The 23512-nt window shown below is 46.3% G+C and overlaps 1 protein-coding gene across 2 annotated transcripts in view; it reads left to right on the forward strand.

The window, feature by feature from the left end:
* The first annotated feature begins 1344 nt into the window (after positions 1-1344).
* Positions 1345-23512, forward strand: part of srgap2 (SLIT-ROBO Rho GTPase activating protein 2) — a 50854-nt gene continuing 28686 nt past the window's right edge. For both annotated transcript variants that reach the window (XM_079296942.1, XM_079296943.1), the window contains exon 1: positions 1345-1856. In XM_079296942.1, coding sequence (XP_079153068.1) covers positions 1790-1856 — 67 coding nt within the window. In that variant the 5' untranslated portion in view covers positions 1345-1789. The remainder of the gene's footprint in view (positions 1857-23512) is intronic.

A 23512-nucleotide genomic window follows, 5' to 3' on the forward strand; every position in this document is an offset into this window, starting at 1 on the left:
GTAGACATTGTTGTCCTGCTAAGATGGACGTGCTCTCTCGCTCGTTCTGTTCCCAAACAGCAAATACAGCAGGAAAAAAATCACGGACTGATGATGCTCACTGCGCGTTCAATTCGTGATGATGAGCCTCGATTTTGCCGTCAACTTCGCAAGCGTTTACGTTAACACTAACGTCCGTGTGCAAACGTTAGCCTTTCCTAATGACAAAACGGAAGGCTGACGCTAACGTCAGCTTATAGAACAAACGCACGGAAAGTGTCTATTTCCGCGAAATTATTTGCATATAAAAGAAAGTCATTAACTGAATTATTGATAGATACACGATATCTAGCCTGTTTCACACGACTGCCTCAGCATCCATTCGGATGTGGTGAACAGCTAACTCAAACGCTGTCAGCTTTGTTTACAACTTCCTGGTATTTAACGGTACTTCCTGAAACTATCTTTAAAAGACTGTATATCTGACTCTGATTGGATACTCTCCATGGTAACCAACGCCATTGGACACCTTCGTTACAAAGTTGGATTTTAATTGGCTATAAATGATCGTTGAAAAGGCCAGGTTCAAAAATTCTGAAGAGCTATTGGTGTGCTTGCATGTCACTCAAATTCTGTTCGACCAATCCTCACGTAAGGCGGGGCTTGTCGTTTAGTGAACGCTAGAGAGATGGGTCGTCTGTAAAATGGACAGCAACTTAAATTACACTATTTCTGTTAGACGTTGTTGTTGCGGAGTATAAAACAATGCAAATGCATTTCCATTATGTCGAACAATGTCATCAGTGGGCATAGATAGACAGGGTTATAGAATTGCTTGGGTTTTGGCCAATTTTGGGGCTAACCGTAGCTAGCTAGCTAACTCAAGGATAATTTGCGGTTTCCTTTACAAAATACTCGGTTATGCAGTCACACACATTCATCATAAAGACATGTGTAAGGCACATTGTCTCCTGTCAGCGGTCGTAACGTCATTGGAAGGATATATGAAGTGACAATTAAACCCACGTTTGCTCACTTTATGCATCCTCAAATTGTAACTGATCGGTCATAGAAATATTGCTTTATAACTTATCAGTTCACCTGGTTGAGCAAGACACACATGTGTGGGACTTTTTACATGTAGTTGGGGGCTTATCTGCAACACATGTCTTGTCTGCAACAAAATGAATCCAAAATGAAGACCATACATGTGTGCATCCATGCCTGTCCTGCGCACTGGGGCTGACCAGTGGAGACCAGCCTGCCCCTCCATGTGCACTCGGTGTTCCTCCTCTCTCTCACTTCAGGAGGGGGGTAGAGGAGAGCGGCTTACTTTAGACAGGCGGGAGGGCAGCTGGCACAATACCCGCTCAGCACAAATATAGACGTATATATATAAATATATATATATATATATATATATAGAGAGAAAAACTTCTGGAAGTGCGGACTGACATGCCATCGCTGTTCATTTTTTCCAAAAAGGGAATGCATCTCCTTTCATTTGAAGTTGTTTGCACCATAACCGGTTTTGAGGAGGCGCTGAGGCGGATGGGAACAGACGCAGCAGCAGCAGCGCCAAACTCACAATGCGCCCGGAGTGAACAGAGGCAGGGACACAATACAGATCCGCGCCGACACTGAGGAGCTGCAAACTCGCATCTGGGCTATTTTTTCCCCTTTTCAAAACCTGGTTCCAGTGTGGCATCCATCAAGTCTACGGCTGATTATTTTTTCTTTCTTTTTTTGTTTTGTTTTGCATCGATTGTGAGCATCTCCGCGAGGGCAAAGCGGTTTGATCTCCACAGCCATGACGTCTCCGGCGAAATTCCGAAAGGACAAGGAGATAGTGGCCGAATATGAAACTCAAGTTAAAGGTAAAACTTTTTTTTTAAAGCTTCTCATGTGTTAAGATACAGCACAGCCGAACGCAATGTACCGTTAAATCTGCGCTTTCTTACTGTGTAGCGGGGTTTTCGGTGGATTGGTCGACTGCATGGCTTTCCTGTACCCTCTCCTATCAGGCGTACGGGGGTACGCTTTCATTTGCATTTCATCATCGCCATTTATAAAGGTTCGTTGCCAATATGCGGACGTTGACGATCCATTATCATCAACATTTGCAACCCGAACATCATGATCAGCGTGCCCTTAACGCGTGCTCGCCTCTAACGCAGCGCATATTTGGCCAACAAAGACGGGAAATCAAAACTCGCTCAGAAATCTGTGTTTTTTTTTTCTCCAGATGTGGTCTCTATATATGGTCTCGAAAGAAAAGCGTATGTGAAGGTGTGTGTGTGTGTGTGTGTGTGTGTGTGTGTGTGTTGAGTGTAGACGACCCAGAGGGCTCAGGGGTTCGACATGGAACAAGGCAGGGCGTTTTCTCTCCCCCGCTGTCTCCTGCGTGTCTGTGCTGCTGGTGTGCGCTGCCGTCCGTGCATGCTGCAAGGAAGCACGGCGGTGGCAGGAAAAGGGGTGGGATGTGGAAGAGAGTACAGGATATTGCTCTCCTCATAGACTGCATGTTTCCACTGCACACACTTCTTATGTCCTTTTTTAAGAATGCGTGTCTTTTCCCAGCTACGTCTCCAACGTTATCACCTCCTATTCCCTCTTTTGGAGCGTTGGCCACCTGCAACTTTGTAGGATAGAGCAGCAAGTCGGTGACAAACGGTCGAGTTGTGGAGCGTGTTGTCACTCGGAAAACTTGAATTTCTGGTGCTGACATGTACAGACGGATGACACATTAAAGGAAAGCAACAACATAAGTGGTCGTAGTGAAGTGTGGAGACAACAGAAGCCGCCGAAATGGCAAAAACGTTTCTGGAACTCTAAACACGTTCGTCCAAAATCGACTCATAGGTGTTAAAAACCAGCTGAGATCTGATGGCTGCGAATGCCGCGCCATATGATTGAGGTCAATTTCATATCAAACCTTTCAGTGATCCCGTTTTGCCCTGTGTGGAGGCATCTGAGTATATTATGTTTCACCAATTAATTTCTCACTTGTCTACACAAAATCTGGTCCAGGGGTTTGATTTGGTCGCACATTCTAACAGGTAGTCTTGTCAGTTAAATGAATGGAGGGATGACTCCAGAGTAACTCGACTCAGCTCATTGTTTACCCCCTCTTATTAGCCACTTCCTCTTGTTTACCTGCCTATCTGCAGACCCCTTTAGCTGTCACCACAGTGACTTTAGCGCTGTTGTCTCAGCGTCCCGGTAGACCGCCGTTCATGCTCGCCAGCCTGTGTGAAGGCCCTCTGTCCGTGCTGCATTGTGGGGGCTGTCTGCCGTGTTTGTCAGCTTGTGGACTTAATGTTTGTCCATCGACCCTCCGCATCGATTCCTCCTGTCAGTTACTTCACAGCTCCCGAGCCAACAGCGGCGTTGAGCTATCTCACTCTGTCCACACGTTTTCCCACATACCGTCTTCCTTATCTGGAAGGAGCAGATGAAAGGATAAACCTGTGCATCCTCATTGCTGTTTGGTTTTGTGGGCTTTTTCCCATCTGTAGAGGCGTCTCCAGGTGCCGTGTGTCTGCTGTGACGTTCCCAGCAGTCTGCCTTCTGTGGGAGACACAGACAGTCTGTCATTACCCTGCACGCGGCTGTGAGGTGTTCTCTAATGGAGGGTATCAAGCAGCAATACATAAAGCACATGCACGTCACTTCTGTCTCCCTGTATTTGCAAAACACGCGTAACGTCTCATTTATATTTTTGCATGCTATTCCAGCTAGCTGAAGAATCAAACCTCGGCAACATGAATAATAGTCCTTTCGCCCTGCAGCCACCAACTGCAGCATCGTGGGGGAAATAAATGTGAATCCTCCCATGGCTTACGTTCGTACATCTGCAGGAGAGGAAGCTGCACGATGCACATTCTAACATTCACGCAGGGCTCGAGGAAATAACTCAAGCACTCGATGAATGCATTGGTCCTGATTATGTTACACACCCTCCCCTGCCCGGTGACGATTAAGGCGGTTATGTTTTCTGGTTTGTTTGTTTTTCAGCAGAGATACGGGGGGGGGGGGAAATACAGTCCTGATGTTCATGACCCTTGGTCGAAGGGCCATGGAAGAACCCATTAAAGTTTCAAGCCGGATATACAAATTATTCTTCACTTTTGTTAACATTGCGAGACAGGGCATGGCCTTGGCGGAGGTCCGCGCTAAACAAAAATAAATAATTGCAGAGTTGTTGTGAGGCGATTACCTAAAGTAGCTACGGGGATGTCATGGACGCTGTCATCTCACCTGTTGACATGTGAGCTGAAGAATATTGCTTTTGTAAATGTACACACACACACACACACACACACACACGCACGCATATGCTCATTGCTTAAATAACACCATCCTTTTCTCAGCCTGTGTTATTGTCACAAAGGCAGAGTGCTGATGCTCTAATATGGGATTCTGGCTGATGCAAGGAATGTTCCTACTGCTCAGGAAGAGGGTGTGTGTGAGAGAGTGTATGAGAGAGAGACTGACAGAGAAAAAGAGAGTAAATGAAAGGGGGGGGGGGACGAAAAAGGGAAAGATAGCGAGAGTAAGTGAGTGAGACTCATTTAACGAGCGATAGGAATGTCTAACAGTAAATGGTAGAAAGCCTAAATGCAATGAGCTGAGCACCTTCCACTCGTAGGTCACGGAGCATTTATTTGGAATTGAATCAAGAAAGCTACTTTTGCTTTTAGAAAGAGGTTTGTCACTGTCGCAGGCTTCATCACGTTTATCCAGTCCATGCAGATCTACCGGCTATCGCCACCAACAGTCGGCAAGCTCGCCTGGATGTTTCGATGGAAAGCTTTAATTCCGGCAATGTGAAACATTGTGCAGGAAAATTAGGGAGTGCTGAGTCTTGAAAAACATTTGACAGATGTTTCATTTTTCAAGTACATTTTGGCTCAGCGCTTCAGCATCTGTCAGAGTTTTACACATCTGGGAATGTTAGTAAGTGGCTGTCTCTGCAAATAATTACCACTGCTGCCACCGATGGCATTTTCTGTGTTTTTCTTTTTTGATAAATACAGAGAGGTATGTACCGCCAGCTAATCTGATGAAGTGCTGAATAAGAGTGTTGGTCTTCTTTAGACTAAATACTCACACACAAAGAGGCATGCACGGGCGGTGTCTCCATACAGATGTAGACTGATCATTTTCAAGAGTAATCATCTCTTTCAGGCTCTGCTGCAGATCTGACGTTGATGTGTTTTCCCCCCAAAGAGGGATGAGTTCCAGTGGCCATGAACTGAAACGGTGTGTCTGCCTACGTGTACATTGCTGCGCTGCCTGTTTACACGGCAGCCAGAGACGTATGATTTCAGATAAATGGCTGCTTTCACTGGCATACAATAGGAAAGGTGACGACACAGCAGGAGGCAAGCAGGATTGTGTGTGTGTGTGTGTGTGAGGCTCTGTGGCCGGGCTGATTAGTTCCGTTTGTGTGCGTTCTGGTTGATTGATGTATATTTGATCAGGAGGAGCAGGGCTACTGCCGAGGGGTCCTCTGACACAAATTGCAGCGAGGTTCTGCTTCTCAGTTATTAACTATGAAGTAGTACGAGGCAGAAGGAATGGAGACGTGACAGAACAGAGGGAAGCTCCATTGTTATTGTGACAGTGACGCCTTCACCTCAGCAGACATCACACATGGGTGGAAGGATGTGGGAAGACATCTGTAAGCTAATCAATTAGTGGTCCTTTTACGGCTTTGTGTGTGTGTTCCTCTTAGTAACCCCTAGTCCATTAGGACTGGACTGTATTAAGTGAGTCCAGTGGTGCACCACGAGTCGATCCCACAACTGGACGGTTGTGGGATCGACTTGTGCGTGGATGTCTGTCAGAGGACGGGAACAAAGGGAAAAGGGGGGGGGGGGGGGGGGCAGAATTAAAAATGCTCACGGAGCTTAAAATAATCAGCCAGGAAGGATGTTTGTGTGGAACTGAGGTTCAGGAGTCAGGCTCAAACACACACACGGATCACACAGGGAAGGCGTTTGTGTGTGTGTGTGTGTGTGAGTGAAGCTTCCTGTTTGGGCCCACGGCTTTGTGTCCGGGCAAAGGAATCAACTGCCTATCACATAACACACACACACACACACACACACACACACACACACACACACACACACACACACACACACACACAGACTCAATGCTACTGTGCTCGGTGTGTGATTTTTTAGCCCTGCAGTCGGCACACTCTCTGTTCCTCTGTAGAGAGGAACTGAGAAACAAAGCTCGTTTTTCTTTTTTCCAGAGTGAAAATCCTCTATTCCCTTTGAGACACAATAGAACAATGTGTTCCATACCAGGTGTCCCACCGTTGTGTGTGTGTTCGTGCGTGTGTGTGTGTGTGTGCACCGTAGCGGTTGCCTTGTGCTGTGTCAGCACCACACACTCATTGGTTTTCTGTTCCCTTCTACCTTTCTGCTCCCTCATTCTTCAGTATTCGACATGACAATTTACTACAAGGCTGCTGCGAGAACACACACAGTGTTAAATTTACCTACACCCCGAGTGCTGAGTTCAGTGCGCTCGTACACATAAACAGAGCGCTGCTTACAAGCCAGCGAGTGCGTGATTGAGATGTCTAACTGGTCCCTGCCTACTGCCCGACATTCTGGATACAGGCGATAGCTGAGAGATGGAAGAGGAATGTCTGCTTTCACCACAATATGCAGATGAAGCTGTACAGGTGTGCCACAACCCCCGGTGTATCAGATCTAAGATGTCAGTTACCGAGAGCGATGAGGGAATAGATTGAGAAGGCTGGAGAATGAATGAGAAAATAGGCAGCCGGTGAAGCCGAGTGGCTAAGGTCAGAGTTCAGGCGCTGTTCATTGGTGCCAGATGTTCCAGATGCTCTGATTGGGCAGCAGATGCTTTTTCTGACCTGGTTGGCTGCTACCCCTTTTACTAGGCCTTCAGCACTGAGGCATGCTGGGATTGGTTGAAATCGCCCCTCCCTCTTTTCAGGTGTTCCTGCTATGATGGAGAAGGTGGGTGTGTGGGTGCACCCATGTGAACCCATTTTGTATGTCTAGTCAATAAGTTACCTTGTGCACATTTAGAAACGCACCGAATCTGATGTCGAATGTATGAATGCAAAACAGACACACACACACCCACACACACACACACACACACACACACACACACACACACACACCTCCAGCCTGGCAGTTTTTGTTGTTACCTTGCTGTTTTGTTTTTTTGCATGAAGTCAACTGTAGCATTTCACTCAGACAGTTGGTTTCTGTGACACGATGAAGTGGAGCAGTGTTACTACTCGCCCATGTGTGTGTGTATTGGGACGGATAAAAACTGTTATGTGTCATTATATTTTGTGATATAGTGCATTCTCTAAAAAAAGAATCAATTGAGAAGCCTTTCTATTGATATAATAACCAGATCTCTGGATTATTCAATGAACTGATCACTGTGGCCTCAATCAATGTACTTCATCACAATGTTACAACGATGTTAAACTCTTTTAAATTGTATCTAAATATATATATATATATATATATGTATATATATATATATATATAAAATATATATACAAAATGTCAGAGAATTCAGAAAGATTCCCAGAGCTCCAGTTTACACATTTAAAATCACAAATTTAAAAGCTGGAACCAGCAAATGTAATCATTTATCAGAATTGCTGCCAATTCAATTTTGAACTGTTTCAGCTCTAAAGTATATATATCGTCACATTGCCCAAGCCTATGTGTGTGTGTGTGACCTGAACCCATAGTTGATATCGGGGCCTTGACCCCTGTTAGGGTGCCTCCTTCAAATTTCACTTTCTTTATCTGACACACACACACACACACACACACACACACACACGCACACACACACACACACGGCAACAGCAGAGCAACCGGTGAGAGGGTGTAAAAATGTAAAAAGCAGAGCAGCACTCTGGCCTTCCCCCCCTCACACACACACACACACACACACACACACACTGACCGTCAATCCCAAACTCCCTCTCCCTCTTTTTCAATCTTTTTCTTTCTGTCAGCCTACAGTGAACAATCAGACCGTTGTGGAAAGAACTGCTGGTCTTCAACTCAAACTCTCTCTGTTTTTCTCACTCCTCCTTTCTCTCCCCCTCTCTCCTTTTCTGTCTCACTCTCTTCCTCTCCCATGATGTCCGTCAGTCGTGATGAAAGGTGACACGCACATTTTCGACACGCCTCCCATGGCAGTTTAAAGCAATAATCATCACTTTATGATTTCAGCATATGTGACACACACACACACACACACACACCGCTACACCGGACACTGACTCCCAACCAGCTGAGAGAGGGAGGATGTTTGTGTGTGTTGGTGAGAACATGTTAAAGAACAGAGGGATTTGTACAAAGCCGAGCAAGCCTGAGACAAAGCTCGCTCATATCCTCTGTAAAACAATCGATGATAGGAGAACAGACAACCAGCTGTAAATAAATAGGAGGGAGGCAGAAAGAAGGGAAGGAGAGAAAACACAACTGTAGAAAAGGTTGGGTAATGCTCCCGGGGGACGCCAGAGGAAACAGGTTGTGTTTGAACAGCCCTCATACGTGGTCAGAGGGCAGGAGAAGAAAAAGCAAGGAGTCTGACCAAGGAGGGAAAAGAGAGGAGGGGGGGGGTCTGGGAAATGAAGGCCTGAATGGAAGAGCATTTCTGAGAGGTTTAAAGAACGAAATGAAGCCCGTCTGCTACTTCTTACCACCGTATGAGTGTGAGTACAGTATGCACTTGTATGAGCCCTCCCCACCTCCATCTCTCTCTCCCGCCCCCCCCCCTCCCTCCATCAGCAGCAGCGTCTCATGTAGGCAGAGTTGGTTGCTAGGGTTACTGAATTGCCCCCATTATTCTGGGTTTGTGAGGAGCAGAGGGAAAATGAGAACGAATAATGTAGATTTGTGTCCCCTGTAGGGTCTGGCTAATCAGGTTGCACACTCGCGCGCACACACCCACACACACACACACACACACACACTTCGATTCCATTTTGAATCGTGGTCTTTTTAGTTTTTCTCTTTTAGCCGTCTGGCTTTTGCACTCCTGCGCTCCTCGTTTGCTCTCCTCTGCTTCCTTTATTCCTTCTTTTCATCGCTTTCTTTTTTTCCCATGGTGTCACTGCTGTTTCCTCATCTCCCTCCGGCTTTGGGGCGGTGTGTGTGTGTGTGTGTGTGTGTGTGTGTGTGTGTGTGTGTGTGTGTGTGTGTGTGTGTGTGTGTGTGTGTGTGTGAGAGAGATGAAGGGAAGCCGGTTAGATTAAAGGAAAGTCTGAATTGTTGTATCTTGAAAATAGTTTGGCCTGTCACCGATGTTTTCAGCTTGAAATTGATGAAAAGCCCGAGGTCACGTTTTAAACTTACATCGACATCAAACACTGTAAGATGCCAAGAGGATGGGTGGTTAGTGCTGGGAGAATTTCAGTAGTTTGTGTGTGTTGGAACTGGGCAATCACTGCATGCTGGCACAGTGGCACTCACCATTCAGCTTCACACCTCTGCTAATGCCGTTTTAATGAAGCCATTCATCACATCTTCTCAGCTGAATCTGCATCACTTACACACACACGCAGCCTCTCTCTCCCTCTCTCTCTACTCTTTTCTTCTACATGAATGTGAGTGAGGACACGTGTTCTTCCCCCTGGTTGCCATGTAGATGCACCAGTTCTATTTGAGTTGTTCCCAGCATCGACGCTGCTCTGGTTGAGATTTCCCCTATTTTCACCCAGTGTTTGTTGCCGCACATACGCAGGCTTAGCTACGTCCCAGCTTTACTTTAAACCCACTTTTGCATGTGGGAGTATTGTAGTAGTCAACACACACACACACACACACACACACACACACACACACACACACACACACACACACACACACACACACACACACTCTTGTGTGGGTAGGAAGCTAGATGACTGAATAGGAGCATCACCTGCTCTCTGATGTTGTAAACCGTGAGATTCAGCCCTTCATTCCCTGCTTCAGGCCCCCTCACTTCTCACTCAAACCAGATGCACTGCTTCCACACACACCTCACTTAAACAGCGTGCCGGCTGTGCGGTCGGTGTGTGTGTGTGTGTGTGTGCTGCTAACATCAGCTGGGGGTTACATTGAGGTCACTGTTAACCAGTTAGGTAGCAGCAAGAAGTGGATGTAGAGATCAGACTTCCTCCCGTCTCCTTCCTTTTTCACTCATCGGCGTGGGACGACTCGTGATCGGACCCCCCAACCCGCTGTGTACAAACGAGGAAACCGTTCTCAATGTAAAACAAGGCTAAATGTCACGCATGCCACCTGACACAGTGACATGAGTTGAACCTGCACGAGTGGTCGACCTGAACAGGTTTGAGATGTGCGAGGTACCCTATGGTTTGTGAATCTGAGAGTGATGCTCATTTAACTTGAAGTCTTTTTGACATTTAAACGACGTGTTCTCTTAACAGAGCAAGAGGGAGAGACCGATAGAAAAACCAGCGGCCGTGTGAGAGTTTGTGGACGAAACTGAAACGCATCTTTATTGGGTTCTATTTAAATGCACTGTAGGTAATCAGTGATGTGTGTGTAAGGAACCACATTTGCAGACAGCAGTTACTGCGAGTGGTGACGAACTAGAAGTTCTCAGCGCCGGCGTGGATGAACCCACCCCGAAAACATGGTTTATCTGCTGCACACATTGCGCTTGAGCTGTTTAGAGACTCGCACATACCTCGGGCCTGATATGTATCTCGCTGGTTCTTTCTCTTGTTCTGCCTCTCACCGAGCGAGGCCAGGAGGCAACGGTGTGTGTGTGTGTGTGTGAGAAACATGCTGATATGTGCTCTTTACTCACACATGTTTAAGCGTGTCCTGAGGCGTCGCAATATGTCGAAAAAGTCTCTGAACCCAAAAGAGGGAGAGTTTGGATCTCTGTTGTGATGCGTTTTACCCCCCCGCCCCGTGATGTGCTTCCACTGGAGAAGTTGTCTTTTGAAAGAAACACTGAAATGCCTGTGGAGAGATTGTTGTATTTGAATGAACATGCAGAGTTTGTTAAAAAGGATGAGGGAGATGTTTGTGAAACATTGTTTTCATTGCACTTTTAATTCATTACTATATGGCAATGCTATGGTGAAGTGGTCCGGTCCATGCAGTGCTGCTTTTTCTTCTGGGGGTGTTTGAATCAGGTTGGATTGAAGGAGCCGACGTCGTAGAAGATATCGAGATCCAATCACAGTCGGACAATGAGCCCGCTGCAGTCAGCACATCCGCTGACTGCAGTGTGTCCTGTTTTTGAGAGCTGCTGCAATTGTAAAATAATTCGCTCTGTAAGACAGGTACAACACAGTTGGATGGTGTTGGTAAAAAAAATCCCACGAAACAAAATTGAGTCCTAAAATGGTCTTAGTCAAATTATTTTAAATGAGCAAGACTTGCAGAGCACTTAATGAATCTCAATACTGCTGCGCTCCATCGTCACTGACAACATATTGCAGCAATGTGTGCTGAGACGAATGATAAATAACTGGACCACAAACGCTTATATTTAGGGCTGGGCGATCAAATATCACAATGTTTTTGACCTAATACCTCGATATCAATATTGCAGCGATCTTGTTGAGTTGACCATTGGTGCTTTTACCAAAATATTTACACAATGACATTTTTTGGACAGCTAATCATCAGTAATGTAATATAATGACTAAAGTCAAATAATAGAACAGTCTGGTATGTTCAGACAATGACATCATGTTACTGTAATGCAGGAAAAGGTATCGCTGTAATGTCAATGTATTGCCCAGCCCGACTAATACCGTCACACATGCAGAATATTGAGTTTATTGGGTGCATAGGAATAAACTTCCAGTGCAACATGCATTGTTAAGGCTGCATATAGTAACTGCAATTGTGTGATCTATATTCTTTCAACAGCTGCAGAAGCAGTGACACTGTCACACTTTGTTATTTTCATCAAAGCAGCATCAGGTAGGAAACGCCCGTGCCTACCAGGCCCTCTGGTGTTGCTCTACTCACCGCAGCACAGTGTACAGACCATGTGCTGGCCTGCGCTGTGGGATACCCCTCTCAGATTACTGCCTCTCCCCTCACCCTCCCTCTGCTGCCCCCCCCCCCCCTTCACATTCCGACTCAGTCCATGTGCTTCAAACAGAGTGGAAACGGGAACGTCCCTCTCCATACATGCACACACACATGCTCGTTCCTGCTGTGCAGTGGTCCATGTAGAACAGGGCTTGGTGTGGAGCTGATGGCTGCTCTCCATACAGATCGTACACAATGTGCTTCACACTTTGTGAGGAGGAAGTCGACCTCTGCCTAGACCTGTGCAGAGCTGAAAGTTGGTTGGGAATCAACGGGGGATGAGTATCGGAATGATGCAGAGGTTGACAAAGAAGACAAGAAGAAAAGAAGAAAGGGTAAAGACAGAGTGTGTGGGGGGGGTACCCTTTAGCACAAAGAACCTTTCCCATCAATCTCTTCATCACATTCGTGGCATAGCCGCTTGACACAAGCATGTTCTGGTGCCCCCCCCCCCCATATCTTTTCTCTCCCCTTCCCGTACTCACTGTGATTTATTTCTGTCTGAGGGCAGCGTTGCATGTTAAAGGTTGCTGTCCATGACACAGATGCACATACACATTCTCTGTGTGTAGAGGCTGCAGTGGGGGGGGGGGGGGGGCAGCGGGCCGAGTGGCGGAGTGTGAGTGGGGCTCTTGTCGTGTGCTGCTGGTATTTCCACAGAGGAATGCGGAGGAGAGAGAGATTCCCAGTCTGGAGTGGTGGATTCCCCACTGCCTGATCCGATCACGCATTAAAGCCTTGAGGAAGCGTTGTGGTCCCGATTGTCTCAGTTGTATGTTAACATCAAAATACTTCACCCATGTCAAAATCAAAACAGGGTGAATTTTCACCACCCATGCAGTAGTTCACTGAGATCTGAAGTTGGGAGTCTGCTCTTGAGGCGTTTATATGATGACTTGTTGTCCCTCCTGTCTCAATCTGTCCTGTCAAATGAAGGCAAAAAAAAAGGACAAAAAAATAACAGTGAAGGAAATATCTTCTGCCAGAAATCATATTCCGCCAGCAACAATAGAATCTGCTGCAGAATGATTTTACATTCAGTGTGTATTGCTTTATGAATATCATCATACAGGTGTTTGAGCAGAGTAAATATAACTACGATACAAGAAAAGACAAACAGATTCTTCTCTATTTTGCAGGACTTTTGACTTTTTCTGGGCTTGAAGAACTCGGCAATGCTTTCTCAGCAACTGGCACGCAACTCTTCGAGATTGTGTACTTTGAAAGATTGTTGAAAGTAATGTTTAATGTACACAAACCGCAGTGAATGGCCGTGCAAAAAAATAATAATTACGCTGAATTCCAGAAAAACAACCCTGCAGTGATGTTTTTGGCAAAGCGGCCCTCTATTAAAGCCGCTATTGTATCGCCACACAACACGTTGACACTTAACGCCCATTGTTTCCAGCGTCTCTGTTACCGATAATGGCCAGGAAGGCTTACAGTATGTGTGAGTCAGGTCCCTGGCTGTATCCCTCTCCATTGTGTCCCGCTCTTACTGGCGGATGACAATGACGGCCACTGTCCTCGGAGCGAAATCCGTCGCTGTCGTAAGCCTTTACGTTCCACATGCTCCGTATGCACACGGCACAGCTGGCCTCGGCACAGCGTCGACGGCATCGAAGCCATTTTGAATTCGTGAATTATTTTGTTGTCTTTGGTACAACGGGGAGAATGTGTCTTGATTTCTACCAGGGAGGGTCTGTGATTTTCCCTTTTTTTTTAGAGAGAGAGAGAGAAAGTGGGCCAATCTGCATGAGGGAGCTCCCAGGGAGCAGAACAACTCAACACCTCAGCTAAACAAACCACCGCAGCAGAATGTTGTTGAACAGCACAAAAGCAGCACAAGGGACTCCGGCTCAGGAAAAGACTCTTTCTTTGCTCCCCTCGTTCCGTTTCTCTGCAGCATTGTTCGGTCTTTAGCTGTTTGACATTTAGTTTCTTTCACAGTGACAAAACAACGCTGCTCTCTGGAGGTCGACCAACAAGCATATCGAGACCAACGATGCTCTTCTTCTTGCTTTACTTCTTTTCTATTGTGTAGTTTACACCAAGTTAACAAAAAGGGACCACGGTTTTAAATTGATGCGTAATTTATTGAATGTATAAACGATAACAACTGATAGTTCAACTCATTCGATTAGTTTATTGTTAGCATGTGATGGCATAAGGAGATGCATGCAGCATCAAGTGAGTTGAATGATCCAATCACCAATAAAATATACCGTACTTGTTATACTGCTGGTTACGTTTTGAGGTCATTTAGGCGCCTGTTTCAGTCACTCAAGACTGGATCTTTGATTTTACCAGGGGGAGGGGTCTTGAGATTGTTTTTATACCTCCGTATGTATGTATGCACGGAGGCATTTATACTCTATGCGCTGCAATAATCTCCGAAACGCCAGAGAGCGTACGAACAAAATGAACTGTGAAGAATCAAAAAGACAACGAGTGTAAGAGATACGCTCGCAGACTGTAGCTGTCAAAAGCCATAAACTAACCTCCACAGAGCCGAGGAGGGGTCGTAATTGTCTGTAAACTCATATCTCATATTCATGGCCTACTCTATTGCCTTTGTACAAACCCTGCAAAGAAAGAAGTCAAGTATTACTTGCATTAAAAAGAAATAAAAGGTTGAAAATCCTGAAAACAATTTGATTTGGCAAAAATATGTCCGCAAATGAATTTGTAAGACTTCTTGTTTCTAAAGCATTTCAAAGCAAAGTGGCCTTCTTTGTATAATCCCGAGACATTTTTGTCTGAACTATTTGTGACAGGCACGTGATTGTGCGCGCCAAGTTACAAATACGGGGAGTATTTCCTGCATGAAACGTACACCTTAGTTGAAAATGTGATCGTAAAAGCAGTTGTTTTCAAAGTGGACTGACTTTGTTTCCAGCATCCAAAAAAGACGCACACGGATGCTGACGCGGCAGCTGGCAGAGGGTTTAGACTTCGAGCACGACGGTGTTTTCCTTGAAGAGGATGAGCTGCAGCATAGAGACACGATTCAACTTTACGAGATCGTATCAGACAAAGATTAGTCCTCCGCTGAGAACTGGCATGAAGACCTGACCGACAGCGTAGAGACGCAGGGCACCGTTACACTCTTCACTTCTTTTAACCTCGGTGGTCTGTAGCAGCCTGAAGACAGTTAAAAAAAAAAGGTCAAAAGTACAAAAACGGGAACGTTAGAGCTGCTTTAACATGATCTTTTGTTTTAAACCAAATATATGAATGTTGTAAGTAGGCAACAAGGCATACAAAGGTGTGTGACTTGGTGTAGTCAGAATAAATCGATCCCCCAGCAGCGCAGAGAGTATAAATGCCTCCGTGCATACATACATACGGAGGTATAAAGTTAAACTGTCTTTATAAACCATAGCATTACACACTGCATCATTCCGCAGTGCAGAAAAACTCAAGTAAGCCTTGAGCAAATCTTCACAGTACTTGGAGAGTAAAAACGAGAACAACAAACGGTCACGTCGGAAATCTCCCCAGAAAGAGGATACTTTGTAAACCACTGCAGGGTGAGGAACGCTCACCTGAGTTCAACCTGAGGTCAGCCTGAGGACGCGCTGACACCATGAACACAGCCTTTGTGCTCCTCCAACACACACACACACACACACGCTATTGTTTTTGCTTTCTCACACACAACTGCCTACACAGCGAGCATGATTGCATGCCACCCACATGATTGTCCTGACGGCTCAAATATCCCCGTCTCACGGGTCGTAATCTTCACAGTCGGTCAGCTACGCTCCTCCTGGAGGCAGCCTGAAGTGCCCACTGCTGACCTGAGAACTGGTTACGTTTTTGTATTGATTGAGACCGACCATTGTCGGTGCAGTGGGGAGCTCGGCGGCACAGGGCTCCTTAAAAAAGAAAAAGAAATGCAAGGTCAGCCATTGTTGATGATCCTGGCTAGGAGTTAGTCGAGAAGAACAGCGCCGACGTCATCCAGGCAGCACCTTCTGCAGTCCGATCGTAATACCGTGTGCCAATTCTGCCGTTTACATTTGCATAGAGACACAAGACAATTGTTGCTGCGATTACTGATTTCTAACTGTAAAATCCTACATCAAGAAAAGAAGTACAACCTGCTGAGCAATGAGTTGGTTTTATGGCCTATTCATGCCAGTCTTCTCATCTGTACCTGCAATAACATGCTCACACCCACGCACACTCTTGTGCCGTTGTCCCGTTTGAACAGTCGGAATGATTAAGTGGATGTTGTTAACGTCACAACCCAGTCACAGATTGATCTTGTATTCAGTAATAAACCAGAAAGGATCACTAAATCATTCAACATGGTGACAGGTCTCTCTGATCACAATCTGACACTCATAGCCCGGAAACTCACTAAACACCGTTTTAATTTTACCACAAACAGAAAGCCACAGCGTCCCAGAATACCTAGGGGTAACATCACTGAATTTGAGAACACTATCAAAGAGATTAATTGGATATATAATCTGAAAAATCTTAATGTTGAGGAAGACAGTCAGGTCATGATCTCCACCATCCAGTCCATAAAAGGTAGATTCCAGAAGGTCTCAAAACCAAAACATGGGCAAAAAACATCTCTGCCATGGATAAAGGGTGACATCTGGAAGATCATGAAAGAACGGGATAGGGCACTTAAATCAGCCCTCAGTTCCAAACTAACTGTTGATAGACACAGATTTGTTATGCTTAGAAACAAGGTCACAAAAGAAATCAGGAAGGCAAAAGCTAACTTTTTTATCCAAATATTAACTGAAGCAAAGGGCAACCCTAAAATAATTTGGAAAAATATTAAGCTGCTGGCAGGGAAAACTGGTGACAACTCAGAAGATCAAATCCAGGTTAACTTAAATGGCAACTTAACACGTGACCAGCAGGAGATCGCCACCGCCTTTAATTCTTACTTTGTAGATACCGTTAAGTCTCTCACACAGAATGCAAACAATGGGCCCACCATTCTCCCCTCCACAGACTTTACTCAACCAGTCTTCAGCCTAAGACCCATTTCTGAAACTGATGTGCTGAAGGTGATAGATTCACTTAGAAACTCTAAAGCCTTAGATGTATTCGGACTAGACACCATGTTTCTTAAGAATATGAAGGAGTCACTGTTATATCCCATCACTAAATTAGTTAATCTGTCTTTTGAACAGAATGCTTTCCCTAGGGTCTGGAAGCCAGCTATAATTACACCCATCTTTAAGGCAGGTGATAGAACCCATGTAAATAACTACAGGCCAATAAGCATTCTCCCCGCTTTCTCTAAGGTAGCCGAGAGGTGTGTAGCACAACAAGTAATTGCTCACCTCAATAGCAGTCCCTTCAGACTCCACCCCATGCAGTTTGGCTTTAGAGCCCAGCATTCTACTGCAACAGCCAACTGCTTCTTTACAGAACAGGTTAAAGCCAAGCTAGATAAAGGGGGAGTGGTGGGAGCAGTGTTTCTAGACCTAAAGAAAGCCTTCGATACAGTAAATCATTCCATATTAATTACAAAATTGGCCAAATTTAATTTTTCTCCTGACACCCTATGCTGGTTCAAATCCTACCTGGACAATAGAACGCAGTGTGTACAGATCAACGGTGTTTCATCCCCCATCCTCAATTACAGTGTCGGTGTTCCACAGGGCTCTGTGCTAGGTCCTCTTCTTTTCAGCATGTACATTAATGATCTGCCATCAGTATGTGCACGGGTGGATATACAGATGTACGCTGACGACACAGTCATTTTTGTACATGCACCCAACATCAAACAGGCAGCAGACAAACTCACTGAAGAAATGGTCCATGTCACTAAGTGGCTGTCAGACTCTTGCTTACATCTCAATGTGAAAAAAACAGTCTGCATGTTTTTCTCAAAGAGGGTGAATAATATTACAACAGAGCATCCTGTGTACATATCTGGTGAACAGCTTCAGGTGGTCCCTAACTACAAATATCTGGGGATCATTCTTGACTCCACACTCACATACAAAAAACAAGTGAAGCATGTAATGGCAAAAGTCAAGTTTAGTCTACATAATTTCAGATACATACGCAACAACCTCACAACTGAAGCTGCTAAACTGTACTTTCATGCAATGATCCTCCCTCATATCACTTACTGTCTAACCACCTGGTCACACACTCACAACACAACCCTGAAGCCCCTACAGTCCGTCTATAAGCAGGCTATCAAGGTACTTGACATCAAGCCCAGACACTACCACATTTGCAACATCTTGCCCAAATACCATCTTCTGTGTTGGGATAGTCTTGTCAAATTCCATAACAGCTGCTTAACCTTTAAAATTCTTAATGGCCTTGCACCTCCCCCGTTGAGCACTTTCATAACACAAAAGACCAATAGCAGACTAACCAGAGCAACAGCTCGCGGGGACCTAGTGGTCCCACGCAGGAGAAGCAAGTTCAGCCAGCTATCATACTCTGTCACAGCTTCCGTCACCTGGAACACTCTCCCATCACACATAAGACAGAGCACCACATACAGGTTCTTCACACACAACCTCAAAGCCTGGCTCATTAACAACCAGGTGTGTCAGCACTAACAGTCTCATGCCTGCCATGTCCGTATGTAGCCTGCCTGTCTGCCTGTCTGCCTGTCTGCCTGTCTGCCTGTCTGCCTGTCTGCCTGTCTGCCTGTCTGCCTGTCTGCCTGTCTGCCTGTCTGCCTGTCTGCTTGTCTGTCATGTTTGATCCTGTGTCTGCAGGATTGTATTGCACAGCTCTGTTTGCTTGTTTTTGTGTTGTTGTCTTTTTAAACAGTTTTTAAATGTTTAAATGTTTTTAGCGGCTTTTAACACCGTGCCCAGGGACAACGGTTGAAAATTAGCTTTTTTAGCTAACACTGTCACATTTACAGTCATGTTTTTATTAATGTGTGCTGTCGATTAATGTGAACTGTCCCTGTACAAAAAAAAAAAAAAAAAAAAAAAAAAAAAAAAAAAACGGCCCGTCTTCACTCGTTGGGCTGTGCATGAGGAAGGTAGGAACGGAGAGTCGCTGCTCTCTCGCTCACCCTGAGCTTTAACCTTCCGGAGGAGGCGGGTCAATGATGGGACAAACTCCTCGAACTATCAGACTCTTGGAATCAAAGTCCAGCGCCCTCCTCCTGTGGTTAAGCTGAGTGTCTCTCTCTCTGTCAGTCGTCCTGCCCTTTGACACCATGCGAGCCTGGAGTCTTGTGAGCATCAGACAAGCGATAGAAAAACAAAGCTATCGACCCAGAAACGGACAGCTCTGATACCAAGAGAATACGCCCATCCACCGGGAGGAGAGCGAACACAGGGTTGATGACTCTACGCAGTGTGTGTGTGTGTGTGTGTGTGTGTCAGAGAGGGGACGGGTCGGACTCGGCACAACACAATGAAGTGTTGCAGTGTGGGCGGCCACACCCTTTCCTCCTAGCTCCCCTCCACGGCCTCCCACACGGCCCCTCCAAACTGCCTTGACGAGATTTAAAAAGAATGGGACGGAGGGAGTGGACGCACAGGAATGAAATCCCTGACATGTTCAAGGAAAAGAAAAAGGGAGTGAGACAGAAAGGAAAACAGGAGGGCAACAAATAGACTCTGATGAATGGAAGAAAAAGTGAGAGGTTTGAAAGGTTCTCAGTTCTAGTTGTCGAAACATGACAGAAACCGGGGAGAGACAAAGTGGGACGGGGGGGGGTAAGAGAAACAAAATGGGGGCGTTGAAACAGTTGAACAGGAGGCCGATAAATACTGAGGAATCTAGAGGGAGGAAAGGCGAGAGAAAGGCAACGCTCTCTGTAGCATTGTGTTCAGCAATGTGCCGCTGAATTATTGATGCTGCCTCCGTTTTCTGATGGGCGAGCGCTTTCACACGCGGCGTAATCTGCACATCATGAACACGCAAGCATGACGCAGAGCTGTGGCCAATAAATGTACCGACGACCGTCCCTCCGGAAGGCAGGACTGACGGGTCTGTGGCTTGTAGGGGAGAAAAGTGGAGGTCAGAGGTCACAGCAGACCAGGGGAGGAAGGGTTGGGGGGGGGGACATGTGGCCCACACCTGCTCTATACGTGCCCCAGTGGACTCACACTGACAGATCATCACGAGCCAGACACAAGGTAAAGTCTCCCTGGCATGGCTCTCATTCGTATCCGCAGAGGAAGCCCGTTTGATCTAGCAGTCTCTCTCTCTCTCTCTCTCGCTCTCTCTCTCTCTCTCTCTCTCTCTCTCTCTGCAGCACTCAGACAAATGCCTGGGTGGCTCTGTGAGCAGGTGGGAATGCAAATGATGAAGAATGTAACTTGCTGGCTGAATTTGATCTTCACTGTCGGGGAAAAACAAAAAAGCGCTATTCGCCCCCCCGTTTCTCAGTGATAGTTTATACCGCAATGCCACATTCTCCATGGGGTGAGGCGTCGCTAGGGTGGGGCTCTGATCTTGTCTCCATGCACATCGTAACTTTTCAACGCCTGGTTGAAATTGTGGCCATATTTCATTGGCCGGCCTGTCACTGCCGGCAGACCGCCGGCTCTCTGAGCGGGAGCCTCTGCAGGAGTCATTACACAGCGAGGCCACGTCTCCCTCATACACGCACACCACACATTAGCAAGCGGGAGGATGAGTTGTAGATCAGATGCACCTCTGGAGCGGCGCGTTGGAGGGAAGGGTGAAATGGATGCAGAAGAAAAGGGGAGGGGGGGGGGGGTGATTTTAGTTGCTGCATAGGCCGGTCCTGATTCAGCTTTTTTCTGCCGCCAGTGATGAAGGGCTGAGAGCCAAAACACTCTCTGACTCACACATTAATGGCGCATGCAGGCAGATGAGTATGCTTGGGAGAGTTCTTATATAAGTGCATTTAGTGTTACGGCTCAGGGCTGCAACCAATGATTAGTTTCCTTATCGGTGAATCTCACAATTGTTTGGTTAATTAATCCGTTGTTGATTCAATTTCAGAAAAAATATTCTCTATTGTCTGCGAAACAGTGAATTGGCAGCGATTAAAGGACAAAGAAAAGAGGCAAAGCCTCACATTTGTTTGACATTTTCCCTCACAAACGACTCATGCACACAATCTATTGTCAAAATTGTTGTTACGTCTCCTGTTGATGAACGAACCGATTTTTCACTAAAAAGTGTTGCAGTTGTGCAATTAAGCTACAATGATCCCTAATCTCCTACAAGGCCATGGTGGCAGTTGTTGATACATGAGAAATATAAAGTTGTGAGAAGATCACACAGGATGAAATTCATCAGGACAATAAATACAACACATGTACACACTTGAGCACATACACACAGACTGTATATTTAAGAGGGCCACATCTAAACGTGGCTGGCGCTCCTTCCACTGCGTCACCACATCGTGCACCCCCGGTGAGAGCCTCTCCCCGTCCCTCCCCACCTCTGTCTGGGGAAGAAGCTTGTCGCGGAAACCAGCGACGCTGTGACCTCCAAGGTGGATGTGGCGATTGTATCTCATGCTATCGACTGCTGTTGTTGGTCTCCTCCTTTGTCTGATGCAGCATATATTCCCCTGCTCCCCCCCCCCCCCCCCACCACCCACCCCAGCCCTGCTGCCTGCTGCTGGCACTCAGATAAGTATCGGCAGCCATCAGCAGATCCAGCCTTTGACTCGCGGTGCCGCTGCCCGCCCTCAACGCTCTCACTTTATCCTCTATCTCCATCGCTAACATTTTCTTTCCCCCCTACGGCCATTTTCGGCATGGAACTGATGTCTCTTGGAATGCAGTGATTGCTGCATACATACCAGTCACGTACACATGTTTATTACCATGCATCTTTTCCCCGCTGGGGTTTATATATATATATATATATGTGTGTGTGTGTGTGTGTACAGTTTGCTGTGTGACAGAGGCTGTCATGCACAGCTATTAGATGACAGAGGGAGGCTTTTACACACTGCGTTAGGCTTCAAAGCGCTGATGCTTCCCTCAGTGGGGCCTTTACATGCACGCGCACATGCACACAAAAGCCGTCAAGGTCCCAATGAGTCATTGGTGCTGACCCTCTACGTCTGACAGAGGAGTGAAAGGAGTGAAGGAACGATTGATGACTGTTTAATCTGGAAGTAGGGAGTCATTACACACCGTCACTCATTCACTGGACTTATGACAAGTGGTAACCTGCTAATAAAGAGGAGAGTGAACCGTTACCCACCTGATGTGTCCGCACATGAAAGAGGTCCCACGACCACCTGTCGCTGTTTGAAGGTAGCCTCGCGTCGTGGATGATTTTTTTTGTTGTAATGCAGGATCCTTAAAGGGGGCGCTGTCCAAGATTGTCGAGGTTGATTTCAATTTACAACACACACGGTCAGACAGACCACTCACGCGGACACACGCGCACGCAGTGGGCTGCCTCCCATGCTTGTGTTGTGGATTAGTCAAATCCTCTGACTGGCTGCTAAGCTGACTATGGGGGGTGTTCTGAATTGGTCATTTGGAAACACTGGAAAGACAACACACACACACACACACACGCACACATATGCACGCACACACACACTCAAACTGTGGGACAGCTCAGCTTTATATTGTCTCTCCTGCTGGTCCAGGATGGTATAATATATGTTTGCGGTTTTGTCTGATACCTATCCATTCCTCCTCAGACAGATGGCGTAGGTCACTATACTGTCATGGTTTTCATCCCTATGGCGAAGTGTGTGTGTGTGTGTGTGTGTCTGTGAGCAAGAGAGCGAGAGAGATGGAGAGGAGGAGACGGAGATGAAGGCTGTTGGAACAGACTGAGGCGCAGATGGCTGTGTCCGGCAGAGACAGGAAATAGAGGTGACACCAGGTGGATGGTACCCTTGAGGATGACCCACACACACACACATCAGCCTAGAGGCCTGTCTCGCATCATGTGAATTTAGTAGTTGTTAGATAGTGTGTAACCTCATTTAGTCCCGGAACAATTTTTAACAATTTTAATAATCGATTAATTGTCAAGTAATTCTGCCGTTTCGCTCCATTATATCTTTGAGAAACGGTGAATCTGCAGACGCGTCTCTCCTCAGTCCTTGTGAGGCGTTGCCCCTGCCCCAAACACAAACACTCTGTCATCGCCTTTTCCCAGGCTGGGTTAGTAGAGCAGGCGGGGCTGTAAACGGGCGAGGAGCTAGTTAACGTTTGACAAGCAGCCTTTTTCATTGTGCATAGAGGGACTCCAACCCCCAATCGCCCAACGCTGCAACCCCTCTGACACCACAAGGAGAGGAATCAGAGTGTGAGATGGTTGGTCAGGAGGGTTAAGTGTTGCGACGTAGAACATCCTTCTGGAAAGATTGCTCATAGATAACGGTAGATTCAGGTGGGCAGGGTTAGTTAAAAGTACTTTCGTCTGCGGTGAAATTGATAGTTCTATCGTTGTTGGTGGTTTCCACCAGTTGGTTGACATGGGAGAATGACTCCCTCCGGTAGCTT

The sequence above is a fragment of the Melanostigma gelatinosum genome (assembly GCF_949748355.1).
Source record: "Melanostigma gelatinosum genome assembly, chromosome: 3".
NCBI classification, from domain to species: Eukaryota; Metazoa; Chordata; class Actinopteri; order Perciformes; family Zoarcidae; genus Melanostigma; species Melanostigma gelatinosum.